Source organism: Polyergus mexicanus, unplaced genomic scaffold, assembly GCF_030449975.1.
Source record: "Polyergus mexicanus isolate NDT 795.1 unplaced genomic scaffold, iyPolMexi1.0 SCAF_8, whole genome shotgun sequence".
NCBI lineage: Eukaryota > Metazoa > Arthropoda > Insecta > Hymenoptera > Formicidae > Polyergus > Polyergus mexicanus.
Genome location: NW_027223328.1, coordinates 8,761,769 through 8,789,386, shown reverse-complemented (window position 1 = coordinate 8,789,386; position 27,618 = coordinate 8,761,769). Strand labels below are relative to the sequence as shown.

The window sequence follows — 27,618 nt, the reverse complement described above, 5'->3', positions numbered from 1 at the left end:
GTGACAAATTCATGACATTTTCTTGTAAATGCGTATTATTGCAGAACAAGTCTCTAGAGAAGCCAAAATTTTTTCAATACCAATTGCTCCGGCGGACACTTGTTACAATATTGCAGGAAAGAGTGATTTGTAAAGAGAATATAAATTGTTGGGATAAAAATATTGGTTGGGAGAAAAACAGGTACACATAAGAAAACACCAAAAATATTTTTCGAAAAAATAATAAGAAAGAGAGAGAGAGAGAGAGAGAGAGAGAGAGAGAGAGAGAGAGAGAGAGAGAGATGGCGCAGATAATATCAAACGAGGACTGTGTTCATTTGCACATTATATTTTCCTCTCTCCTACACCATCAAATAAAAGCAGAGATACATGATATTCGTAATAACAATTTTCCACTCGCTCCCAGCTGACCGGCATTAAACACGAAAGCCCGGATCGGGGGGGAAATTATAGCCACACCCGCATTTTCAGGCTTACGCGTACCCTTCGTGTAAATAAGAAATGTGTCATTTGTCATCATTACAGCTTATCTATTATAGTGTGCGGCAAATATAATAGAATAGGATCAAATAATGCGCCTTGTGGAACAATGTATCTTTCCCAGCTATATGTATCATCATTTCGAGAAAAATGTATCGACTTCATTCTATGCACGCGTCTTTGCAATCTATTATTTATATAAAATTAATAAAAATATAGTAAAATGAGACGAAAGTTAACTGTAGAAAGGAATTTAAATAAGTTTGTCTATAGGAGACGTAAACTATATATATACATTAATTGTCGCTCCAGGAATTTTAATTCATTATATTTGAATAGAAAGTAAAATTAAAAAAATAAAATTGAAACATTTATTCATTCTTTACAGCTGCTAAGAAGTATACAGTTTAATTCGATTATTTTTTAATTGAGAAAAAAAATTCATATCTATTGCTTGGATATTTTATTCCATAACGATGTATTGCGATAAATGTAGTGTTAAAGAATTTATCGAGAAGGTCAGAATGCTAATAATTATCGATTCTTATCATTATCATCGCATTTAATTCGATTTATATAAGTCTCGATAAAAATATAAAGAAATGATGAAAGAAATAACGTCTCAACCTTATCTCAGCCACGCGCGCGAGCATGCACGAATGTTTCCGAAATCGATTAATATGCTAATTCGATTACTTCCATGAAAGTTAAATGCTCGACGTCGTCAAGAGCTTAAAGAGATATTTATACAGGGTCATAGAGATTAGTGATTATAAGCCAGCGGATAGTAGCTAGAGTTATTAATACTGACTCAATGCAATCCTCGGCATCTGAGAAAGTTATACCTTACAAAATTTCGATATAATCGATAGAGCTTTACCTCTTCCCCAAAGAATTTTTAAAAACCTCATAACTGATATATAATTAACAAAAAAAGTTCCAGCAATTAAGTATAAAAAAAATAGAAATACAGAGAATTCTCGTGGCGCGATAGTTTGATATTTATCGTCGCGTTCGTTCTTTCTTTCTACGTTTCCATTTTCCTCTTCGCCCAATGCGGCTTTTTTCAATTATTCAAAGGGCACGCCGGCCAAAAGGAAAGAATGCCCGAGACTCATTTCACAACGGAATCGTTACTTAAAGCGCGCTCGAAAAGGCAAACAAATCATACTCAACTATTCATATCACTTCTCGCCAACTTTACAATATTCTAATTACCGTCGACTGAAACTGAATTCCGCCCCGAATTACCCCCTCCCTCCACCCCTCGGGCATAAGTATTCCCCCCGGCATCCCTCTCCTCTCCCTTTTCTGTCTATCCACTCTGTCGACCCTCCGCCGATTTTTCGCCCCTCTCGCCGCGCGAATCTCTGCATAAATCACTTTGTTTACGGCCATTATAGGGAAAGAAAGATGGTTTCCTTCATCCCGAGGAGAAGGAAACCTTCGAAATATTTTCTGCGTTCCGTATGGGAATACAGCTTTTATACGCGGCGAATAATTCCTATGCATATGAACAACACGGAGGGGCGTAGAAGGGGCCATCAGTCTATTTGTCTTTCCCTCCCTTCCCCCTAATTCGTCGAACAGCAAACAAAGAAGTCGTCTCGAAAAACCAGAATAAAACGAAACATAGATATATGCATCGCCCTATCGCTCACATATGTGTATGTATGTAATGTATTTCTCTTTCTATTTTTGTTTATATACTAAGGAAGTATCCTTAAGCAACATCCCCCGTCGAATATATACAATCGTAAATATCTGAATACGAACAAAATTTTAATATTATAAACACATACAAAATCTTTAAAATTTAATTCAATTTTAAACACCTAAGATAATAAGGAAATCTCTCTCTAGCATAAATTAGGTTGAAAATCTCTCTCTCTCTCTCGCATAGGGATATTACCACGTGGCTCAATCTTAATCACGAACGTGGCACTCAATGGCCGTAGATATCCATCAAGTGTGACACCACAATGGTCCCTATAATTATTGAGGATGTACTTTTTATTTGATTATCTAATGTGTCATCAGAGCGACCACACGCATGTAGCCATTTCAATAATCATTAGACCATTTCTTTATTAACAAGGGCATTTCTGAGAACTAATCGATAAAATGTATTATATGAGTTTACTAAACAAATAATACAGTACCGCTTGTACATTTTGTACTACAAACACGCAATACGTTAAAGCCACTTTAATCTTCAACCATTTATTAATAAGTATATCGATTCCTATTTATATGACAGAGTTCATATCTATTTTAATTTTATTTTCATCATTATTGAGTATTATTCATCAAATTTTGGAATTAATCTTAATTTTTAAATTATCAAATTTTAAAACAGTTTTTAAATTTTTTAATATGTCATGTCTTTTAATTGATACAATAATATTTTATTTAATTGATACAATAAATCTTCATAATTTTCATATAAAGAGCATCAATAAAAGAATGTGTGAAGATATCTCAATAAAAGAATACATGAAGTACATCAATAAAAGAAAATATCCATAACACTGCAAAAAAAAAAAAAAAACCTAAGCAGTCAAATAATTTTTAATATTTTTTGATGATATTAACACATTCTCATAGATGCGCGCCGCGAGTCAGACGTTCCATCAGGAAGAGGGAAAAGATATACGTCGAAATTTTCAACCTCGGCTGAAGATTTGGCGCACCCGTACATTCGACCGAAAACTATCCCAATTTATTCGACCGCAGTAATTAAAGACGCGCACGGCTCTTTGAGCTTTTTTATTTAATTCTCGTGACAGCGGATGAAAGAGAAGCGGAAAGAGAGGAGCGAGATGCGCGTTATGAAGGTGCGTCAACCGGAAACTGGCGCGCGCGCACATGCCTCCCGTGGGATAATCGAGGAAAAGTCATGATGAACGATGCGCCTCTTCCCGCGGGATACGGTGAAACGACCGGGAGAAAGACAGGAGCTAAGACCTGAAGCCCCCCCCCCCCCCCACCACCACCACCAGGTCTCCAGAAGTTTCCCTTTTCCGTAATACGCCGCCGGAGAGTGACGATGGCCGCGTGGGGGATGGAGGAGACTGCGGAAAAAAGGGGGTCACACACATCGTCGACGCATACGACGACGTAAGGAGATACCTCGGCGCAACATAAAATCGCCATTATCGCGCGGCCGTATGGCGAGTTACGATGGCGACGCGAACATCTTCTTACGCTCTCGACGGTCCTATAAATAAATACATCGTTCCATCTTACGTACTTCGACGGCGTTCGCCGTTTCCCCGGTATGTTGGAAACGAAGTCTCTACGACGTAGCTCTTGGCGTAGTTCCACGACGAAGAGTCCCATGACGACACCAACCCCGACGCCTGACGAGAAAACGAACGACAATGCGTGTCGATTTTCAGTTATCGAACCTTTGGCAATGCCCGTGAGGGACCCACCATCGTAGCGTGATATTGCCATTCAACGACAGATATCTTAGCGAATACTTTTGGTTCGCGATCGATTTTCTTTCGCGAACGAATAGCGAACATGTACTCATTGCACGAATTCATCTTCGCGAAGGTGGCCGGTATCTAGGCTAGATTCTGTACGGATTCATCTTCGTTATCGTAATCCCTAATGACTCAGAGGAAATGGCCATTCTCGGGTCCCTTAAACTTTGAAGAATTCTACCGTGATATCTATGAGCGGGCTCTCTTCTTGTTTAATTAAACGCGAGTGACTCATTCGTAATCGTACTTACGCTTCACGAAGACGGGGGGGACTTGACGTTGTGTGATTCTTGGTATAGGATGACTCCTCGGAACGAGCTCCCTTCGCTACCAAAAGATGTCGAGGATTGATAAACGCACGGATATGTATTAGTAAAATCGATCACCGTACAAGACGACGACTCAATTCATATATTCATTGTCGTAACGTTAATCTCGCAGAAATATCGTCTGCAATTGCCCGTAAAATTATCCGTAAAATTATTCAAAAACTCGTCGTTTCCTGCTGTTACTATTTACGAGTTCGCGCGAGCATTTAAGAGGTAATGGAATTTAGCACTCCGGTGGCAGGAAGGATTCGAGATGCGCCGGAAGAAGATTGCACAAAGAGAAAGTTCCGCGAAAACAATTCGTAATATTACCGCTCGAGGAAATTGCATTAACCAGAAATGCTGACGTATGAATTAGTAAAATTGCGAGCAGTCCCGTTTACGCTTACGTTAAGCATACCATACTCCCGCGAATCTGACATAATCATGGATGGTGCCGGTGAATTTTGCAGAACGAAGAAAACAAATAAAGAGAGAGGGAGAGAGAGAGAGCAACTATACGAGTTACTAGATTGCTAAAGAAGGAAGTCGAGTTATTCTTAATTTAAACACAAACATTTCATAAACATTTTAAAGCGAAACGCACGGACTAAAGCAATTGCCGGATGACAAGTGGGCGACGACAAGGAAAAAATTAGGCAACGGCAAAAGGGAAGATGTTACGAAGCGCGCCGTTGAAAGAGAACGATAAAAATGAAAGATATTGGGAGAAACGCAGAGTCACACAGTCGTTTAGACGCGTCATAAAGCATCTCTCCGTTCCCTGCTTCCAACCGGAGCAAACTCTACTTTCGCTCTCTCCTCTCGTCCTTTCCCTATCATCGCCGTATATCCGTTCCATCAATAGATAGGCGCATCTGCCTGTCTACTGATGGAACCTGCTCGACCGAGAGGATACGATATTTTTATTAGTCATCCCGTTAAATTGGTTTCGGACAACACGAAAGGATCCTGCGGCACTTTCATGTGTATGAATATATGTGTATGAATATATATGTGTGTGTGTGTGTTTATCTTTCCTCTTCTCCATTTAAACCTTCCTCTTTTATTCCGGGAGCGTCCATCTCCTTTATTCGAGAACCAAAAGGTAAACGAGTATACTTCGTAACTCGATACAAGTCGAACTGCGTTGATAACGCATAAGATAAAGTCGAGTTCTATCGCGAAGGAATGCCACGTCGGGAAAAAAAAATTCGCGCGTGAATCATTCAAGTCTGTCCAGCATGCGCTATATAAATTTGCTGCATTAATAACCGCGATTCGATTATTTACATATAACTTTGCAATTGGTAGGGACGTATCGAGATAACGATGTTTTTTCGAAACGCGCGAACTCGCATCGCGTTCCCACAATTGACAGCGCGGAAAGCAGAATTCGGTGTAAATGAAGAATAAATAAAGGGTCACGCGCGTAAATACAAGAGATTGCATAGAAATCGACGACGTAACACAGCCCTGTCACAATTCTGAGCGATGCTAATCCTCTGTTTACGTAAAATCCTAACTTGCCCTACCGTTAATCGAAGAATACAAATTAGTCTAGAAATTTCTTAATTTCCCGAAACGATTAACGCTCATAACTCATTCAATATTATATTTATATATAGATATTTTCGCCACATCTTTGAAGGACTAAAAAAGAATCCCATAAATTTGACTCTCATAATTATATCGGAGCCCCCCCCCCTCCCCTGCTGGTTTTCAGGGAAAATACATTCAGAGTGAAATAAAATTCGGAAAATCTGCAGAAAGATTTAACGATATAATTTTGAATAAAAATCCTTTGAGAAAAAACCCTTGAGAGTCGAAATAATACGAAAATAAATCTATTTTCATCACATAAGCGTACGTTCACAGATATTATTTAACAACTATCCAATTAATTCATATATTTTTCATTAAGATAAATTTTTTTTATAAATCAAAATCTCTTAAATAAGTATTTATCTTTATATTAAAAAAAAAAAATATATATATATATATATATTACATTTATTTAATCTTAAATTTATTTCATAGATCTGTGTTTACCGTTATTTTTTTGCCTGATCTCAGTTATTAATATATCACAAGATAGTATTTAAAACATAATGCAAATAAAATTAGCCCTCCTTATATTACGCGCTCTGTATACTTATGTTTGTATTAAAAATCAATATAACGTTTTCGAATTACGTATCGGAAAACCGATAATATGGTTTCATCTAGACTTTTTTTAAAACGAGTAAGATGTATTTAGGTCTCCAGTTCTATATATAGATACGCTATTATTTCACTCGCTAACTGGCTAATATACTGATATTAACCCAATTAATTATCTCTAATGTGAGCAAGTGTTACATGGAAATTCAACGTATGACGCATCGCTCCTATCTCGATTTGACAAAGATAATGAGTCAACGACGACAACGAGGGGAGACGATCATTGGCACATGTATAGTATGTGGATACAACTTAACAAGTACGTTTGTATGACTCAATGGGAAAGCTCGCATATACCAAGTCAGCCAATGTCTCGATATTCATGAGGTCAAAGCAGCTGCACGAGTAATCCTGAAGGGCACACAAGAGGGAGAGAAAAGTGCATAATAAGCGAGAATAAAAGTAATTGACTGGCGCACGCGAGAAAGGAATTATCACGAATATTTTATAAAATTAAAGAGACTTTTATTTATAAATTAAAGCAGAATTAGCCCGATAATAATTGCATATTAATAATAATGTGGTTTTCATTTACAAAATCTAACGAATTATATACGTTTTATTATATATTACGTATATTCATTTAATGTAAGCGCGATATATATGAGATCGTAATGATTTATAGAATTTTAATTCTAAAATTTATCGACAGTGACAGAAATCTATCCGTGTGCTTTTTAGCGCGATTAATGTAACCTGTTAAAAAATTAATCAATTATCGGATACTAGTAAACCTAAATAATAATATATCGATCGAATTATTGAAAAATGTGCTCGAGGCTACGTATGAAAATTTTACGATTAATAAAGTAGCAATATATTAAAATTATAAAATTGATCTTTTACATTGTTATTGCAATAAAAATTTATCTTTTAATGTTATCCAAGACCAAACCATAATATATAAAGAATCAATAATTAAAACTAGCGTTTTGATGACATATATCCAATGACATAAAAATGCATAGTATGTTATCTCGACAATCCATTTCTATCGCCGTTTCCATTATTCTTTCCACGCTTTTAATATAAGTTCGTATTCAAAATACAACTCTATTTATATTTAATAATCTTTCAAATTGTATATACATAAATAAAAACAATAGGAAATTTATATATCATTCCCTAATAGAAATATAAAGGATGCAATTTTATTAAATATAGAATTATGAAGAAATTATTAAATATAGAAATATATACACACACAATTGTGTGTATAAAATAATAAAGTTTAATAAAGTTAAATAATAAAGTTTATAAAATAATAAATTTAAGAATCAGAGCAGTTATGACTGTTAATACGATAATTGGAACTATAAAATAAGATGTTGCAAAATCTTTAGTGCTACTTCTCGTATTCCAAACTGTACATATACAATACATATGTAATTTTATAACGTGCATCGTATATCTTTTTCTATGTTAAATAGCTGGTTAGTTGTTAGTGATCAAACAGGAACTTTCATCCTGTCCAACTAAACTAAGCATAGGTAAGCTTTCATCCCATTAATGGCTATCAACGTTCACAAACGCCCGCCGGCAGACGGGCAGATGCGCGTGCGTAAAAGGTCATTGTAACAATGTACGCTGACCTTTAATATCCGGTGTATAGGACGCAGCGTAACGACATTCCTATATAGCCTAGTATATTCTTTCGTGAAATTTAATCAACGTCAAGAAACTCGTTTTAATCTCAAGATGATCTCGTCATGAATTTATACGTGTTGCAGCGTTTAGTTAACTGGTACTTTAAATAAACTCCATGTATAAACCGGTCGTTTTAACGTAGTGACATGGTTGTAAATGTAAACAAAAGATAAATTGATACAAATTATTTTGATACAAATGAAAGATAAATATTTTCCGGTATAATATTAAGAAACACTGATATAAATATTATTTGTTAAATTTCTTTATAACGACGAAAGAAAAGTTCTTTTCTCAATTTTTCTGATTTTGTGCGGTTATTTCAAGATTCTTCGATCCGCGTCGTTATTCACGTTTTTGTAGATAATAATCTCATTCAATGATACTTAACTTATAATTTAGAAGAGTAATATCCGAGCAGATTATTTTACGAAATTTTTTTCGGACGAATTCCGATCGACAACGGCAAGGTAAGTATTTCCCTCGATTTTTATATCAGCGCCAAAGAGAGGGAGGAAAAAACTCCCTGAGGGAGATATTGGTTGATTAAGCTATCGAACCCAGTTTCCACGTCAGTGCGCGCATTAAGAGAATTCTTTAAAGCACGAAGCGACGTAGCGCGCGAGCATCCCGTAAATGCAGATCGGACGATATAATTAAAATAAATACACACACATATCCCTTACATACTTACACAGTCCGTAAGAAATTGCAAATAAATTGCCTCTCGGAGCCCAAGGATAGATTCTCTATTGGGGAAAAAAAGTCGAAGATATGTAATTAGGTATTTCTATCCTTGGAGATACTTATTATTTTACGCCAACGATACATAAAACAATTTTACGCACGTTATTCTCTCTTTTGCCAACAAAATACAGATATTCAAAAGAAATCTCTGTTTTGAGGGATTCTGTCGACGACAGGTATCAATTACGCGGATACGTAATAGGTATCGCGGTAAAAAAGTACGATACATCCGCGCGTAAGTAGACTAGATTTTACGGGAGTTCCCGAGAAAGGGGGATCTTATAATAGAGGGTATACAGGTACATCGCGCGGTACGCGAACGTCACATAGAAGATTTAACGCGGATCATTGAAGTGCGGCGTAATGCGCGGTTCGCGGTCAAGTGATTTGCTTTCGAATTGCGTGCGCTAAATAGCGTATAGCCTTTCAAGGCTCGCCTTGGCACGCACATAGGCTCGTTGCATCGCGCCTGATAAAGGGTAGCCACCGCGTATTTTACGCGACGCGGTCGCTTTCTGCGTTTCCGTAATCCGAGATAATCGGGCACGCTGACGGCTGAGAAAGTCGATTATGTAAATATCGCAACTCTGCCATTTTTACGCCTCAAGCCAGATAATCGCGAAACGGACATGCGCGCGAGAAACTCGTTCGTTACGCTCTGGCTGTTTTACTTACACTGACCAAATCCGTAATTACGTAAAATCGACTAATTTGGATTAACACATGTTGACCGAATGAACGTTTCAATCACTCGGAGCGCTCTATTATATAATTACGAGAATTATTTATTAATAATTCGTTTATATTTATTCAACGATTTTCTGTGTATATATGAATCACAATCATTTCCTCGCAACACTGCTCATTTATAGAGAGTTTCACGTTATCTTATTTCTGTTGCGGATAAATATACGACGTGTCTGTAATATATTTTTCAATTGAAATATTGTCTCTCAATAGATTAACCAGGTTATTTAAAATTATCTAATCCATGATATAAGATATATACGCCACAGAGAGCAATCTCAGGATTGAGTTAAAGCTTAATAATTAAATTATAATCCAAGTAAAAAATAGAGAAACGTATCGATTCTTTCCACTTTTATTCTTCCAAATAAATATCGAATCTTCATCGAAATAATTCCGTACAATTTTAAATCGTGGATGTCAAATGAAATTATTCAAACAATTGAAAAGATGTTTAACCGTCACGAAACATCCAGTATATCGATTTAACGTCAAATGGACAGTACGGAATTGTATTGAGTGCGGCACAAATAGCAAGGATAGCGCGGGTGAGTCAAAGTTTTCGAGCGTCCCTTGTCGACTCTGGTATATCACCCCCAGTAGACCGTTTTTATTTTCGTGCATATGTGAAGGCAATGCGTACATATAGTATTTATGATAGCGTGCACAGGGCTTAATAATGAGCTACGAACACAGACAGCCGGTCGCTGAGTCACTGGCGAGGCACGTTACGTCAAGCATTATGGTACGGGCTCAGACGACGGGCCTCCAGGGAATATCCAAATCCCTTCCACGAGGTCCTCCTCTTCCTTTCTCTCTCTCTCCCTCCCCCCCTCCCCCCTCCCCCCCGTGCCTCTCTTTCGTCGGACTCGTAAACAGATCCATAGACGTAATTAAATGCGAATAAGCGCCTATCAGCAGATGGAAATTAGCTCTATTACACCTAATCTTTCCCCGTTCTCCGTACAAATTATACATTGTACGTTCATTTTACCTGCAATGCTATATTTAATAATACGCAAACTGTATGTACACTGAGATGAGATTAAGAAAGAGGGGAAAAGAAAACGCGACCGAGAATGGAAAAGGACAGATGGGGCGAGTAGATCGGGACTGTAATTAATTAAAAATGCAACGTTAGAGATTTTTACATTTAGGATGTAGGCCAAAATAATAAATATTTTCCAATCTTCGATTCATCAAATAATCGCGCTGCAGCGTAAAATCGCGGTTATATATACATATAGGGGCGGAAGATTGCGTTTTATTACCAATATATATATTTTTAACTCCATTTATACAATATTTTCTGTTCCACGCGTGCTCTCGTTATTATCGTTTAATTGCTTTGTTTCAAAATTCACGCATCAATTATTCGTAACACGATGCACGATATTTTAATAATTCAGCAAAGTCCACTTCCGCAGATCGTAATATTCGATGCGATTACTCAAGAGTATTTAAAAACTATCCAAGCCATTATTTGCAATATACGTCATTATATATATATATATATATATTAGGGCACATGTCCACATAGACACACATACGTAGTGCACAATCGAATACAAATCAGTCGGATAATAAACGCGTTCTCCCGTCATTCGGCTTCGCACTTTCGCACATTGCATCGGTCGATTTTGACCCCGTGTCGGAAAGACCCACTCGCGCGCATGCATATCAATAAGGAGCCGGGTATATTCTCCCATGATACATGGACGCGTTACATTGCCCGTGCGTTGTTTCGCTTTCGTTCGTTTCTTCGGTCATTTTTCAATGCCAGCGAACCGCGTCGCCGCGTTGTGACGCTAAATCAACAGCGCGTATAGCGAAAAGAGACGGGAAGGAAAAATATATAGCTACCGCGTATAGTTATACACGCTCTCTTTCTCTTTCCTTCACTCCCTATCTCTCCACACGATCTCCCACAAATATATTTCCAACTAACAATAAGATTAAAAGTGATGAATGATAAGGATTTACGTCACCGAAACGGAAAAAACCGCGACGCAAAGAAGACGAGCGAAAAAATAGAAATCCCGAAGTGAGATTGCTCGAAAAGGAAGACGAACGAACGAACGACGAAAAGAGAAGAAGGAAGAAGACAGAACAGAAACGCGGCTCTTCCTTATCACGAACGGTACTCAAGGTGACAATGCTCGCACCGATTACAAATTTTACGGTGCACTCGGTGCGGCGTGCCCTCGCGACCGGATTAAAGAGGGCTCTCGAATGCGACTTATCCGGGGCTTTTCAGGACCGTTACGAGACTATGGTGAAAGGAAGCGAGTCGAATGGCACTCTGCATAAGCAACGAAAAGATCCCGAGTGGATAGATGAGAGAGGAGAGATGTGAAGGAAAAGAAAATCGCAACAGATTAATAATTCAACGACGATCCGGACCGCAATTTTTCTCGCGTACGCAAGAAGAAGAGACTAGAGATCGATAATGAAATAACAAAATCTCGGCGGATACTGTAACCATATCCTTTTGCCTTTGCGGACGTTGGTTTGCCTGTCCCCTTGGAGACGAGCCAAAATAGGAATTGGCCATTGACCAAGGCAATGGTACCTAAATTACCACGCGCCTCGCGCACTGCGAGAAACGCTCGACCCTTGTTACGTATGTCCTGCATTGGATTATCCGCGTCATGCTTTATTACGGGCCAATGTCACGACAACGATGCATCTGCGACGATCGCTTCGCCGCGATAACCGTCATCGCGACTTGCTGTCATTCGGCGCGAATTCACGAGGACGGAGGTGAATTCCACGGACATGATCAATTCGATGTGTATCCCTCTGAAGTGGAAAGCTCTCTGCAATACGCGACTTTCTATTTCATTTTAATAACAAATTTTCTCATGAAAATTCGAAATCTCTTTTTCTATAATGAAAATATCAAGGTATCGAGTTACGCTCTTTTCGAGTAATTACCGATTAAAAGTAAGGGGCTTTTGGCGTATTAAGTTTCCGAAGAAAAAATATCAAATAACGAATCTATAATCTTTGCAATCAATTTAAAATGCCTTTGCCTTATAATATAACTTTACTTCAATAAAATTTTAATTCGGGTCTTATTTACTAGTTAAATTAATAATTCGATTAAAATGGCAATCCTATTCAATCGAATAGAATCGTCTTATTCCAATCCCCGTTTTCGTTAAAGAATCTGTCATTAAAATCGATAGATGGAATAGACTTGTAAATTTGAAATTAATTTTTTCACAGAAAATGTATCAATTTAAATTGCTCACGACACGTTTGAAGACTAATCGCGAATAAAGAGCGATGCGAACATTATCCATTGAATAGATAAAGTCAGTGAAAATCCGGAGGTGAAAGAAGGAGAGACGTAGAAGAGAAGCAATGAAAAAGAAAGAACGACAGAAGAAAAATAGAAGCAGCGACAACGACGAACGAATTCTTCTAGGCGTGAGAGAAATGCCCGCGAGAAACCCCACCTCCGGTTCCTTCCTTTCTTTGTATATTCGAAGGATTTCCAGTAATGAAATAATTAAAATTACAAAGCTCCGCTCGACGAAAAGCGACGACGACGACGACGACGACGACGACGACAACGACAAAGAACGATCGTGTGCGCCGGAACTCGGTGCTCTATTTCCTCTTTCGTCCCCGTTACCTTTACCTAACCTGACCTAGGAAGGCGTCTTTACATCCACTCCTCCGCTGGGAAACCGGTAACGATTCAACGGGAATCAATGAAAATTCCCGGAGAGCGGCTTTGAAATTCCATTAGAAAATCAAAGACGTCCCTCGTTTTCTCCAGCTGTTGTTTCATTTATCGTCGGTTTATTCGTGAGTAATCTCACCCTTTCGAACACGAATGCATTTCAGTGCGAATACAGAGAAAACGGCAAAAGCACATCATCATTTTGCCACAACTTGTCCACTTTCCATAAAAACTTATTAATTTAAAATTTCTTACTCAAATATAATTGAATCAAAAGCGAATTGATCTAATATCGTATGATTCAAAGCATGCGAAGACATGAGAATATTCAATGTCAGAATGTGAGATAAGTCAAGTCATATCTCTCACAGATGGACCGTATAAATAATAAACTTATTTAATTATCCTGTAAAAAGAAGAGATTTTCTTTTTTCAAACAAATTTTCTATTCACACGAAACATTTCTTACGGAAATCGGAAACTAGTTTTCGCTTTCTATGCACGATACAAGAACGCGTGATAATCTAAAAACGTATGGACATACATGGAGCACGCGCACGCGTAACGCAATCTATGTTCAAGTACCCGCAGAATCTCCTGGCATCGAGTTACTCGCTTTAGGTGATGTTATTTGAGACAACCACCTGGGGCACGTACACATACGAGACGTGGAACTTCAGGAGCCCAGGTATACGACGAAAGCACTTCGCAGATGAGGATCGGCACTATTTTCTCCCGTCCTTATTCCGGTCGCTACCTGGCCCTGAAATTGACGACGCACGAAAAAAAAAAAAGCGATCGAAACGTGTTTGCACGAGATCTGCTTCCGAGATCTGTACATATGTATGGGTATCCGCGACTTTTATATGATCCGCACCAGAGGGGTATCGATAACGTTAAACTTATATAAAATGTTATTGATTCATCAGCCTCTTGCGCCTGTCGCTAATATGTGAGAGCAGGAGAAAAGAAACAGACCGCAAAAAAATGTAGGCCGTGACCTAAATCCGCGAAATATGCATTGAAATTTCATGACATAAATATTTAAAAATATCAGATTGCTCGCGATCTCTGCTACTTTATTTGCGATTTGCGTCTTAATCTTTTCTGCTGTTTTCGTGTCTATTCACAGTTCTATTTTGAGTACTGTAATACTCGCATGCTTTAAATTGCTATAAAAAATGATTATTATAAATCTTTTCAAGAGCAATTCTCAAAAAAGATAATTATTTCCCAGTTTAAACTTTTATTGAGAATAATAAATTTTCATTTGCTATTATTTTCGATCGTTTCACTTCTCTCACAGAATTTTTCAATTCTCTTCGACAATTCTTGAGTATTTGCAATGTTTTAAGGATGCGCTATCAAATCACAATCAAATAGTTAGATAACGAGATACAAACAGTGCGTCTGTGGCGCACGAAGGGGGAAATATTACAGCGAGAGATAAAGAAGTAAGGATGAGAAAAGAAGTGCAACGAACGAAGTTGCGATGGACCATTGGTGCACAAATTAAGAACAAAATACTTAAAGCGATCGTATATCCACGATATGTTATCAATTATACACTTTTCCAAATCATAAATTCTAAAAATAAAATCAAGAAAAAATTGCAATAATTAAATATATTGTTAATATTAAATTATATATTGTAATATATCCCGTGTAACATGAGACAAAATCCTATATATACCATATATATAATTTTGTCTATAATGGATTTTGCATCTATAATTTAAACTATTTACATCGGTATTTTTAAATGCAAAAAAATGTTTGCATTTTAATATATATATTATATACACATATATTTTATATACTATATATTTTATATATATAGTATATAAAATATAAAATATATGCGTATATAATATATATATATTAAAATGCAAATATTTGCATTTAAAAATACCGATGTAAATAGTCTAAATTATAGATGCAAAATCCATTATATCGTATTACAACCGTCTGCCATCTTTTTTTCCGAATCATCTCCAAAAATACCACGAAAGTAAAAGTTGTAATTTTGCGACGCGCCTGTATACGCGCACAACATTAAGGTACGGTTAGCTTGCGAACGGGAAAAGAACAATGCGGCAAAGTTTTGTAAAGAAATAAAATTCCGGTTAAAAAAATTCCCGTATTCCTCTCACAGGGCGGGGGAAAAAAGATTAAATTCTCCAAAGAGAGAGAGAGAGAGAGACCGAAGGCCAAAGGAGTGTTTCAGCTATTTCCTATCTCGTACTTCGTTGCTTCTTTGCCTCCGGGCGTACCACTACTTTCCGACGTTCGCCCGGCTTTTCCTTATCCTGCCTCGCAGTTTTAGATCACGCGACTCTCTCCGACTCGCCCCTTTTCGCGATTGTAAATTCCTCGATGTCGGGTTAAAAGGGGCCAAAACGTTCGCGGTCGAGCAAGTGAGCAAGCGGCAGCGACGGCGGTTTCTCCTCTCAGTACTGTGTACTTCAACTACTTCCGGAAATCTTTTTGTTCTCACCGATCTGACTTGATACACGAACTCTCGATGACGACACACACTCTGGCCGAGTATCCTACCGAGTCCGCTTTTCGTCGCTCCGTTGTGCCGAAACGACTCTTTTCACTCTGTTTGTAATATAATCACCGTAAAAATCCCTCCGCTATAAACTTTGTCCAAACGCGCTTCTCATTCAGAATATCGGTCGCGTCATTACGTGATTTTTTTGTAAAATATATGTAACTGAAAGCCAACGTACAGCGTGTGTAATCGAAGAAGGCCAATGGTATTAAAATTTTTCTCTTTAACATAACGTCAGATGGAATTATTTGCTTTCAAGCGTAACTTTGCAGTGAAAAAAAAAAATTCTAAAGAATTAATTAACTGAGAATGTACTTGGCAAACTTTAATTAAAATATTCACGGAAAACGGATTGTGTTTATTAGCTATTTTCTTAAATAATAGAGATATTTCTAAAATAATTTTTTAATATGATTGAATGTGTTAAAAGCAGCGCGTGCAAGATATTATTATTATTCAAATTTAAACTTATTCCCCTAAATATTTCTCTTATTTCAATATTTAAAACTGAATTGTAGAAAATCTTTTTAATAAATATATGAAAAACAAAATATAAAATATATGTGTATGAATTATGCTGAGATAATGGATATTAAAAAAATAGAGTCAAACACGTCAGATGAAATAAAAGAATTACAACATATAAACATAACGTAAGATTTTTACGAATCTTTAACAATTTCATTTTAAATGATATTTTTTTCTAATTAAAAATCTCGCGATGTTTTAACGTCGTGTTTTTCCACGCTAATCAAGAAGAGATGAAAGTATTGTCGCCGATGATCATGCAAATTGCACGGATTACAGCAACGGTGCGTAACGCACGCACACTCTCGTAATACAGTGACGGGAGGGGGAGGATACGGCGAGCTAGTTAATGCGGCGCGCATTCGGGATGAAGATCCCCTAAGAAAGAGGCTCCAACGAGCGTGACTAATGCGCAGATATACGTAAACGTATCTCGGCGCGGATGCGGAAGGAGAAAAAAAAACTAGATGATTCACCCTCGTAACTGCTGACTCTCCTTCGACGAGATCCTTAATCCTTACTTCTGGCGAACGGAGTTGTTGCTCGGTGGATATAGAGGCGCGTTGAGAGGGAAGGCGCGAAGAACCAGGATGGAAGACCCGCTGTATCCGCCGACAAATACGTCGCGTCCTTCTTCGCTGAAAAAGAATCGAGAATAATAGGCGCACTGGGAGCGAAAGGGGGGAAACAAAAAATGTAAACGCGAGGGAGACGCGAGCGTGGCGTTTTAACATTTTGACTCGTATCATCGCGTATTCGCGACAAAATCCGATTTTCGTGCCAAACGAAAGAGAGGGAGGGAGGGAGAGAGAGAGAGAGAGAGAGAGAGAGAGAGAAATATAAAAGCATATATGTAAATCTGTACTTATACGATATCCACGGTTACTCAGATTTATGCATATATATCTCTATTTTGATAAAATTCTTGATTCTTCACCGCAAACGTATATATTGTACGTTATACGTTAGGTATGACGTCATTCAAAATCGTATCATTCGTTACCTTGTGAAATATCCAGAACGATCGCTGGCCTCGTTGCCTCTCATCATACGATTCGATAAACCGATTATAGAAACACATAATATATATTTGCCCGAAAGTGCTCAACGTTAATTCGATAGTTTCGCGATATCAAGAAAGCACACGCGAGGGAAGGATAGATAATTCAAACGTACACTGAACTTTCTCAATATCGCCATCTTGAAATACACGACTATACCTTACGCGCTATCTCGCGGTCAGTTTCAATATTCGATTATCGCGCGGTCGGTCACGTAACTCGCGCAATTATCGATATGCCTCGGTAAATATATATATATATATATATATATATATATATATATATATATATATATATATATGTACGATGATGTATAAATTAATTATTGTATATATTAAATTTTATTTAACATTAAACGCATTATATATTTGTAGATGAAACTCATACATATGCTTATGATAAAAGATAACTCAATAATACGCCTGCAAAAACAAATAGATATGTATGTGAATTAGATAAAATTATATATATATATTAATTAAAATTATACATTATCAAATCAAAGAGAATTATAGATTCGTATCTACTATATGTATAATTGCATTAATAATAAATAGGTTTTTATAGAGTTCTTTATCTTCTTCTTTATAGTTAATAAAATATCCGAGAACAAAGAATTGCGCATAAACAAAAATTTCTTGTTATACCAAATAATAATTGATTACGTTTCATTGGTAAAATTTGAAAGAGATCCATAAAATAAGAATCTACACGATAACCTTTTATGCGATATAAGCAAATAAGAAAAATCCCGTTATCAATAGTATAAATATAAATCAAACGATCCATATTAGCGGCACAAATAAGTAACTGCATATATTTTTGAATTCTCGTCGTTATCTCGCGAGGAAATTGAGAAAGTCTTGTTGACCGTATATATATATATATATGATCCTCGTCATAAATACATACCTGTCATTCCGTTTGAAGTTTGGATTTCCTTATCTCTCGCGTGTTTATCGTTCATTGCGCAATAACGCAATTCCCGACAAGATAGCAATCGTGGCGAATCGTCCGATTCATTTGAAAGTACAGACATACATATACATACATACAAATAACGTTCGCCTGGCGCGCATGGCATGTTCTTGACAAGTGACGTTAACTTCACGTCGCACGACTCGCACGCTGGGCTCGGCTCGGTGTATGATTCGACAGGGCGCGTATCGTGGTTGGGGGCGTTTTATTGGATTGCACAAATACTAATGCGTTTAGAGTGTGTGCACTTCTTACGAGGCCGCATTTCGTATTTCGTGTTGGATGGAGTGCGGGATACGATTTCGCCGATCGCGCGGATTTTACCATAATTGTTTCAAGATCGACCAGTCGATAAGCCGACAACGCTACATCGTCATTCACACCGATCAGAAATGCGCGGTGCGTATCCTGGCGATGCGAGCACAATATCCGAAAATCTCGTGAAGGATGTCCGGATGTCATCAATAACAATACGCAACGGAATAGACGGAGCGCGTTAACGAGAGGTATAAGTTGGGGATAGGAAGGTATGGAGGGTGTCAACAGTCAGCTGCAGACAAAGTATCAGAAAATTGCCGCGGAATACTCGAAAGTAAGCAGCATTCTCGTAATAGATTTTTTACATAGTCGCCTTTTTTAAATATTTTACTCTCTCCCCTGTCTTCTACGTTTTTATTTATTTATAGTTTGCACAAAGGAAGTGATTTTATTTGCAGATTCGTGCGCAAGCAAATGTTCTGAAAAAGGCTGTGATAGAGGAACAAGCACGTAATACGGATATTCGGAATCATTTGAAAGAGAGAGAAGTGGAACTCCGTAGAGCCGATCAGGAAATAGACAGTTTGACCTTTCGTAATCAACAATTGACAAAGCGTATAACTGTACTGCAGGAGGAACTTGACAAGGCACAAAATAAGTCTAAGAAGAGTAAAAGCAAAGTGCCAGAAAACAATAGTCAAATTCCTCCTGTACCGCCAAACAATATCTTAGACGAAGAATTTCAGAAGAAGATAGTGGAGAATGCTCAATTATTGTCACAGATTAGTGATAAAGATAGCGAAATTGAAAGTTTGTACGAGAGAGTACAGCAATTAGAATATAAAGTTGATTATAGCGAAAAGTCTAAAATAGAATCGGAATGCCAGTATCAAAGCACTGTAGATAAGTTAGAAAGAGAGAGAAATGACTTGCAGAGGAAGTTAAACGACAGACAGAAACAAGAGGAAACTGTATCGTGGTCCAGCAATGAAGGTAGACGCGATGGTTATGATTTTGATGCGAGAGGAATACTCTCAAATCATCGTCAAACGGAGCCATCGCCATTCTCTTCACCATCTGCTTCGCGTAGATCATCAAAATCACTTGGAGAAGGAAAACCGCAAAAGCCACAAGAAGAAAGTAATGACTTTTTGTATGCAAAATCATGTGACTTAGAGAAAGAAATTAATTACTGGAAAACTCAATATCATATAGTCAAGATAAAATATGATGAATTGGAACAAAAAAAAGCTGAAGCAACTTCCCAAATTGATAATGATGCATGGAAACCTGTGAAAATAAATAATATGGTATTATTATATATATTATTCTATTCTTAAGTTATATATATATATTCATCTTGTATTTATAATTATAGATTATTTATATTGTTAACAGATTGGCAAGTTGAGTGCACCTTTTGCATTACCAGAAGAAATCGAAGCTCGTGAATTAAAGATTAGGGATTATTTCCTAGAAGAAATTGAAAGATTAACAAACGAAAAATATATCTGTCACATAAAAAATTTAGCTATGGCTGCTAATGTAATAAGATATATTTTAAATCTTATTTACAGTAAATTTTTTGTCATATAATATGTTATATGTACATATTTGTTTTTGTATTTTAGAATGAAGTTATGCATGTGCAATTAGATACAAGTGAATCAAAGAGAGAGAAATGCGAAACAGCACTATTAGAGACACTTTCTAATTATAATGGTTTACAAAAGGAAAAAGAGACGCAAGAAGGAAATTACAAAATACAACTCAATACTATGAGCGAACATCTTGCCAACATGAACGAAAAACTTATCTGCCAAACAGAGGAAATACAGCAATTGAAATTTGAACTAGCTAATAAGGTAAAAATGTGTGCACAAGATACACAAAGATGTAACCTTGTAAGAGCATTTAATCAAAGACGTAATTTTTCAGAATAATAAGAAAGGGAAACAAAAGTAATCCGGATCAGAATTGTAAAGAACAATCATTGACATTCCATCAACACAGTATGATTTAATCGATCATTGATCAATAATTTGTCATGTATATATATATATATATATATATATATATATATATATATATATATATATATACAGCTCGTATTTACTAACGCAGAGATTTATGAATTTTTGTTCATACTTCGTATCTTCGGGTCGCGCGATAAAGAGCTCTCTAACTCGATGTTATGCATTATTTATGAAATAAAAATAAAAACTTGGCGACGATGTTTTTTTTATAAACACTTATGTTATAAGTCTAATTTTTCTTCTCTGTTATATGTGTGCAACGATTCTTATTTGCTCATACTTATTTACAGTAACCAACTTGGTATAGGATAATTTGTACAATTTAAATTCTAATGATAAAAAGCTCTATATATTATTAGTATCATTTATATAAAACAGGCATGTATAAACTGACACTTGCAATTGTAAATTGTAATCTATTCTTTACTGTATTAAAAGAGATATAAGAAATATGTACAGCTACTGTTTATGGTAGATGTTGTGATAAAATTAATGTATAAACCAAAGCAATTATATGTATTGCTTTGTGTGTATTGATTATATAAATAAAATATAGTTGATCTTCTCAGTAATATGGTTTATAAAATTTAAATTTACGTTATATTATGAACTATAATTTATTAGCCAATATTTAATATAAATAAATACATTTATAATTATTTACTCCACTTTGATGGCAAAGCTAGCACCACAACTGCATCCCTGTTCAGCTAATGGATTGTTTGTTATCCTAAAGGCGGATCGTATCAATTCTGTGTGGAATTCTATTGTTGATCCCTTCACATATTCTAATGACGTCGAGTCTATAATAACCTTAGTACCATCCTTCTGAAATACTCTGTAATTCAAAAAAAAAATTTTTATTATCATTATTTACACATTAAACATTTATGATACATACTTGTCATCCTCTTGTATATTTGAATCTAAATCAAACTTGTATTGAAATCCAGAACAACCACCACCTTCCACTGTGACTCTCAAACATGCGCCATCGCTTGCTATTTCCTTCAAGCGCTTTACACAACTGTCACTGATAATTAAATTATCTTCAGCTTTGACAGCAGCATTTGTTGACATTTCTCGGGATGACGTGACTACAGATATATTGTACCATGGACTATAAATAGATCATACATTTTTTAATATTGTTATATATACCGTGATTGTTTTTTTAATTTAATATTAATTATACATATAATTTTTATTAAAATCACGATATATATTTGCAAATACTCTGTCAAATTTTCGAAGCACACACAAAAGGAGTATAAAGGATTATATATTATGTAAAACTATTTCGCGGTATGTAAAACTAAATACACGACAACAAAAAAAATTTAAATTTTACTCACGTTAATAATCGAGAAAAATACCGATTTGCCGTAAAGTTTGAAGATACACCCCACACGGCATGGGTCAACTTCGCCATGTTTCGATATCAGCTGTTGAGTTCGTTCTAAATCTCGGTACACTTATTCACAAGCAGCATAGATCTTGTATATAAGATCTATGGTTGCATTTAAGGAACACGCTTACGCGCTAAAAGCGTAGTTCTATCTTTGTTATTTACTGAAAGTTGAACAAGAATAGAGCACGCTCATTGCGCTAAAAGCGTGCTTCGCGAGCGCATCCCATGCTTTATAATTTATTTTTCGCGCCATTTTCGCGTCAACCGCGTTTTTCTCTCCCCGGTTCTTATTTCGATCGAGCATCCTCCGTTAGCGTGAATCGTTGGACAATTTCCAATTCTATTCTAGTCAAACGTAATATTGGAATACGCATATTCAGATTTCGGATTTAACGTCAAAAAGCTTTCAAAACTCATTACATTAAGTGACATCTGATTGGTCCAACATTCCTCGATATATCATCGAAAGCTGTTGTTCGTTGCAGCAATAACTATAAGCGAAATAAGCGAAAATAAATATGTAGAACTGAGAAAAATGGGGAGTTAGAAAGAGAAAGTAAGATAAAAGCGAGAGAAGGAGAACGATACCGTATCTCATGAACGGACATAATTCTGACAAAGAAGAGGATAAAAATAAAGAGATTAGCAGTGACATACAACGCAGAATGAAATTCGAGATTGCTCTTGAGGTTGTTGAACGACAATCGCGCGTGCACGATAATCGCGGATATCTGGCGCGCGTAACGTGAGTACGAGGGAGAAAGGATAGCCCTGAACAGAAAGTAATAAAGAAGGAGAGAACGCGACAAAGAGTATCGTGCAAAGAGGAACGGCGGTGGCGCGCGAGTATATAACAGAGAATCAGCTGATGAGGCACAACACAACACAAGCCAGTCGATGGACGAGTTGGAAGGCTAATAGTTTTCTCGTTGTTGGTTATGGCGACGAGTAGCTCCGACGGCTCCTGCACGGCTCCCGCGGACTTTCAGCTCTCGTCCGAGCTGGAAGATGCGTCGAGTCGTCTGAGCATGAATCTGCTCAAGTGCCCGTTGTGCCATAACAGCCGTCGGATTTTTTATTGCCGCCAGTGCGTCCAAAACGGTGATTTTATACACTCGAACACCGTCTACTCGGAACGGTGGGTTTGGCCACTTTTTCATATTTCGTCACGAGACAATTCGTTTCTCGTTTTACGTTTTAAAGCGCGATCGAATTAGACTGATTTCGTAGAATTTTCGGAGCGTTTTTTTGAAAATACGGACGATGTCGCATAGTAGCGATATCGCTTTGAAATAGGCACTGGTTGTAGTTATAATTATTGATGATGTTATCTAGGTTCGCGGATAAGCAGATGCGGCTCGTACGACTGAAAGCTGCTAGAGCTCAATTGGAGGAAAAGTGTATCAAGGCTCTTGAGAGGCATAAACAAAGAGATAAGCTGGTACTGTGTGTAAAAATAAGAAATGTGTGATCTTAAGTTCTGAATTAACATCTATCCATATATAAAAGAACAATGGATTATTGCCTATAGATACGCATATGTTTTAAAGTATGACCATAAAGAAGTTTCTCGCAGGAAGTTGGTTTTTTTTTTAAATAATTAAATAAAAGTAGTTAAAGACATTTTTGTCATATAATTTGAACACATGTATGCGTTTTCATGTCAATTGAAATATCTTCTCCGTATGACAGATTAACTTGATAATGCAACGTTCCATACTTCAATTATTTAATTTCAGATTTGTGATATAAATGTATGTAAAGAAAGAGTGAGACTACTTCAGTCTCTAGTAAATGAGACAAAGCAGAGCATCAATAGAGGTGAGTCTCATTAATTGATGTTTTTACAAAATATATTTCTATTGTAATAATTACTTAATTTTGTTATATTATAGGTAATCAACGTTTGAACATTCTGAAAGATGTCAACTCTCAGTTGACTTTGCGAATCCCAAGACATGAAGACAGAATAGAGAAACTACATCGCTATGTTAATGGTTTGAAAGTTAAACAGGAAAAACAGAAAGAAGTTGTGGATAGAAAAAGAGAGCAATTAAAAAAAGTTATCAGAACTGCTGCCAAGCAATTAATTCAATACATTTTTCCATTATCTAAGGTCCAGCCGAATAAAAGGTATTACATTTATCTTTACAAAAATATTCTAAAATATGATTGTTTATGATTTTTTATTAAAGCTTACATAAAATTAATCGCTAAGAATGTATTCTTTTGAAATATTTGCTAATATTATAGATTTTATTTATAGTTTGTGTAGCAGCGAGGATAGTGACGGTACCACTTCGGACATTGTTACTAGCGCATTGGCGGATGCATCAGGTACATCATATGTGCGTGGCAGATGGATAAGTGAGAAAGAAAATTCTTTAGAAATTCATCATTGTATAGTTGAACCAACATTGCCAGCAATGGGAGATTATAGTGCTTATTCTCTTTGGGGTAATTTTATTTTAATTTATTTTATATAATTTTATTTGATTATTCCTCTTGATTACATTACATACAAATATAAATATGTTTCTTTAGTTGCAGCGAATAAAGATGGTGTGCCTGGTGCAAACAAGGAAAATGCGATGCACAATCCAGCATATAATATTAGTGCTGCTTTAACTTACGCTACGCAATTGGTTAATGTTCTTGCCTATTATGTTAATGTAAAATTACCATACAAGGTTACTTGTGGGTAAGTATTATTAAAAAAGAATTATATAAGCTAGTTGCATATATTAACTTGTGTGGATATATTCATTAAATGTTATATGATCTTTATCTAGGCATCGATTTTTATCAGTTCTAAATAATGTAAACATGGATAACCACACAATGGATAAACATATCTTAAATATTTACAACATAAAATATCTAAAAGCTTTTCTTAATTTTTTTATTATTTTTTTTCAGAGAGTTTTGCGGAAATGAATTGTCGGACCAAAAATTTGCTAGAAAAGTAGCAAGGCTAAATAGTAATGTATTACATTTATGTTTTACACAAAATACCGATATAGAAGTTTTACATCCCATGCATACATTGCAAAACCTGATGCATTTGCTCAATACCGAAATTAGTGATCTTGGAAGGTAATCCATAATAATAATTTTATTTCATTCTTAAAAATATAGCAGCACGGTGTGAATTTGTGCAAAATTTGTAAATTTTTATTAATTGCGATATATTCACATACTGCATATTACAGAATTGGACCAATGGAAGTCGATCCATCCATAATAGCACAACTTCATAGTCAATTAATTCCTGATTTGGAGAATAGTGATGATTCAGCTTCCGATGAAGAAGATCTGTGTTGGGGATGGGAAGCTGTAAGTCATACTTCTGTAAGTTATATACACTCCATATAACAGATTGCAAAGAATAGAACATATAATTACGAGATGTTTATTTTCACGGCATTATATGTATAAATAGGTACCAAGTATCGTTTGTCCCGAAATGGCAGTACCTACTTCTGGTGCAATGATTAGTCAGCAAGCTTCTAGTATACAAGTGCATCAGAGTGTCGCTGGTGGCTTGGTAACAAGTGCAGCAGCCAGTATCGCCTCGATTTGGCGAGGTTGGACTAATAAATAATTTTTATCTTTCAATCAACAATAAGCTACCTGTATATATGTTCTCATTATATATTTCAAATTCTTCAAATCAAAGAGAGAATAGAAATTCTGGGGAAATGCTGAAAACAGATACAATGTGAAGTAGTATTTATATAATAATATTTATATGTTATGGAGAAGAGAGAGCAGATATAATACAAAAGCAGGATGTGAATATTATATATTATAATATTAGACTTTTCCTGACTTACACGTGACATTTAAAGTAGTTCAAATGTATGCTGTGACACCGATTTTGTTAGATCTGAAATATCTAACTTAATTCAAAACTAAAGTAAATAGATGAGGAAAGTAATAAATATATACGACTGTTTAATATAAATTTATGGACATTTTATATTTCAATGCACCACAGATAATAGTTTAGATTGTGATGTATTAAAGTGGATGTTTATGGTAAATACAAAGCAGGATGTATATTAATTAGCATGGATATATATATATATATATATATATATATATATATATATATATATATATATATATATACATATATATTGTTATAGAATTGATTATGGTAGAATATATGAGAGTGTGCAATGACTGCCTTTTCTATGCTCACCGCATTTGATGTGATTATATATCCATATAAAAGAGATATACTTCCCTGTATTAAAAATATGTTATTAATATAATATTTTCTATATTTCGGAGAACCCGTTTTTAATGTAGCCGATATCGGCATCTGGTTGTATAACAAATAATCTTTGAGCATCTTGTGAGATTGTGTCCAATATTTTGCAATCTTTGGCAACAAAGAGCTTCAATTGCAATAACATAATATATTCTTTATTAAATAATATGGAATTAAAATTAATATATTTATTTAATATACATCAAATGTGAATACCGAAATATTTTGGTATTACTATTTGTGGATAATCTATTATATTACTTATTATGGGTGGCTATTGTGTAACATTGTTTATATTTTCTACCATATAACATAAAAATAAGATTTGTTAAACATTTCATACTTAATAACATAAAGGACAAGTATTATAAAGCACATTAATTGGATTCGATTACATTAAGTATATTGAAATAGCATAGTGTGTAAATAATATTGTGGTCATTGTGGAATATATGATCAGACATTCTAGCACACAATTCTACAAAATAGGTAGTTAAAATAATATTAAATTAATTAAGCTCAATCAGTCTACAATAATTTCATTTTATTTTTGTACAGCGCATTGAATTAAGCTTCACATTTTTTAGATAAAAAAATAGTAACTTATATCAAGCTATTTAACATTGCGGAAAAGGCCAAGATGAAGGTAGTTAATTTATTGATAATTGAAATCTCTCAACACAAACATAAACATAATCCATTTCATAATTATGATAAAAATGCTTTTTATGCAGCATTTGTATTATCAAATATTGAAATTTCTTATAAGTTGTTTTAGAAACTATAAGAGTGGAAATATACGAAAAAGAAGGCGTTATGAATAGATAAATAGACTTATTCATTATAATATTACATAATATTCTTATACTTATATCCAATTTTCTAAATAATGTTATAGAATTTTACAACACATATGACGGACAGGAAAAGCATTTTACAAATCACATAATATATTAGAATGTTGACAGACATGAATTTATCTACATATATAATTTAGCAAACAATTGTATATCTAATTTAATGGTGTGTGTGTGTGTGTGTCTATATATATATATATAGACACACACACACACACACACCATTAAATATGTATGTATGTATGTATGTATGTATGTATGTATGTTTGTATGTATGTATGTATGTATGATGTATGTATGTATGTATATGTATATA

General features: G+C 35.6%; 4 protein-coding genes across 11 annotated transcripts in view; 2 read left to right on the top strand and 2 right to left on the bottom strand.

The window, feature by feature from the left end:
* Positions 1–18,610, bottom strand: part of LOC138935573 (nephrin) — a 357,081-nt gene extending 338,471 nt beyond the window's left edge. For 4 of the 6 annotated variants that reach the window (XM_070300240.1, XM_070300245.1, XM_070300243.1 and 1 more), the window contains exons 1-2: positions 17,426–17,612; positions 16,899–17,060 (exon numbers count right to left, since the gene is read on the bottom strand). The gene's annotated coding sequence lies outside the window, so the exon portion shown is untranslated. Of the gene's footprint in view, positions 1–16,898; positions 17,061–17,425; positions 17,613–18,395 lie in introns of those variants that run through there. The other 2 variants (XM_070300241.1, XM_070300242.1) reach the window with 2 other exon arrangements.
* LOC138935576 (myosin heavy chain, clone 203) lies at positions 18,536–20,781 on the top strand. The gene is made up of 5 exons (XM_070300249.1): positions 18,536–19,053; positions 19,178–20,029; positions 20,118–20,264; positions 20,351–20,584; positions 20,658–20,781. The coding sequence occupies exons 1-5, from the start codon at positions 18,991–18,993 to the stop codon at positions 20,682–20,684; spliced, it is 1,323 nt and encodes a 440-aa protein (XP_070156350.1). The 5' UTR covers positions 18,536–18,990; the 3' UTR covers positions 20,685–20,781.
* Positions 20,782–21,343: 562 nt separating this feature from the next.
* On the bottom strand, positions 21,344–23,446 carry LOC138935577 (iron-sulfur cluster assembly 2 homolog, mitochondrial). Of its 2 annotated transcripts, none has more exons than XM_070300250.1 (4): positions 22,755–23,446; positions 22,111–22,657; positions 21,657–21,875; positions 21,344–21,593 (listed from the first exon to the last, which is right to left on the bottom strand). In XM_070300250.1, exons 2-4 carry the CDS (start codon positions 22,185–22,187, stop codon positions 21,416–21,418), a joined length of 474 nt encoding a protein of 157 aa, XP_070156351.1. In that variant the 5' UTR covers positions 22,188–22,657; positions 22,755–23,446; the 3' UTR covers positions 21,344–21,415. The 2 variants fall into 2 exon arrangements, with proteins under 2 accessions (XP_070156351.1, XP_070156352.1); XM_070300251.1 differs by having other exon boundaries at positions 22,824–23,446.
* Positions 22,533–26,292, top strand: Atg14 (autophagy related protein 14). 2 transcript variants are annotated; one of them, XM_070300248.1, is made up of 9 exons: positions 22,533–23,304; positions 23,502–23,607; positions 23,906–23,987; positions 24,062–24,299; positions 24,433–24,623; positions 24,711–24,867; positions 25,086–25,262; positions 25,379–25,502; positions 25,609–26,292. In XM_070300248.1, exons 1-9 carry the CDS (start codon positions 23,105–23,107, stop codon positions 25,768–25,770), a joined length of 1,437 nt encoding a protein of 478 aa, XP_070156349.1. In that variant the 5' UTR covers positions 22,533–23,104; the 3' UTR covers positions 25,771–26,292. The 2 variants fall into 2 exon arrangements, with proteins under 2 accessions (XP_070156349.1, XP_070156348.1); XM_070300247.1 differs by having other exon boundaries at positions 22,536–23,304; positions 25,379–25,517; positions 25,609–26,291.
* Positions 26,293–27,618: the final 1,326 nt, after the last annotated feature.

Excerpts from the sequence above, each read along its gene's own strand:
- LOC138935576 (XM_070300249.1), top strand. The coding sequence starts at position 18,991 with ATGGAGGGTGTCAACAGTCAGCTGCAGACAAAGTATCAGAAAATTGCC. Across the intron at positions 20,030-20,117 it reads CTGTGAAAATAAATAATATG|ATTGGCAAGTTGAGTGCACC; the intron begins GTATTATTATAT and ends TATTGTTAACAG. Across the intron at positions 20,585-20,657 it reads AATTTGAACTAGCTAATAAG|AATAATAAGAAAGGGAAACA; the intron begins GTAAAAATGTGT and ends GTAATTTTTCAG.
- LOC138935577 (XM_070300250.1), bottom strand. The coding sequence starts at position 22,187 with ATGGCGAAGTTGACCCATGCCGTGTGGGGTGTATCTTCAAACTTTACG. Across the intron at positions 21,876-22,110 it reads TATTTTTCTCGATTATTAAC|TCCATGGTACAATATATCTG; the intron begins GTGAGTAAAATT and ends ATCTATTTATAG. Across the intron at positions 21,594-21,656 it reads AATATACAAGAGGATGACAA|AGTATTTCAGAAGGATGGTA; the intron begins GTATGTATCATA and ends TTTGAATTACAG.
- Atg14 (XM_070300247.1), top strand. The coding sequence starts at position 23,105 with ATGGCGACGAGTAGCTCCGACGGCTCCTGCACGGCTCCCGCGGACTTT. Across the intron at positions 23,305-23,501 it reads AACACCGTCTACTCGGAACG|GTTCGCGGATAAGCAGATGC; the intron begins GTGGGTTTGGCC and ends GATGTTATCTAG. Across the intron at positions 25,263-25,378 it reads GAAATTAGTGATCTTGGAAG|AATTGGACCAATGGAAGTCG; the intron begins GTAATCCATAAT and ends TGCATATTACAG.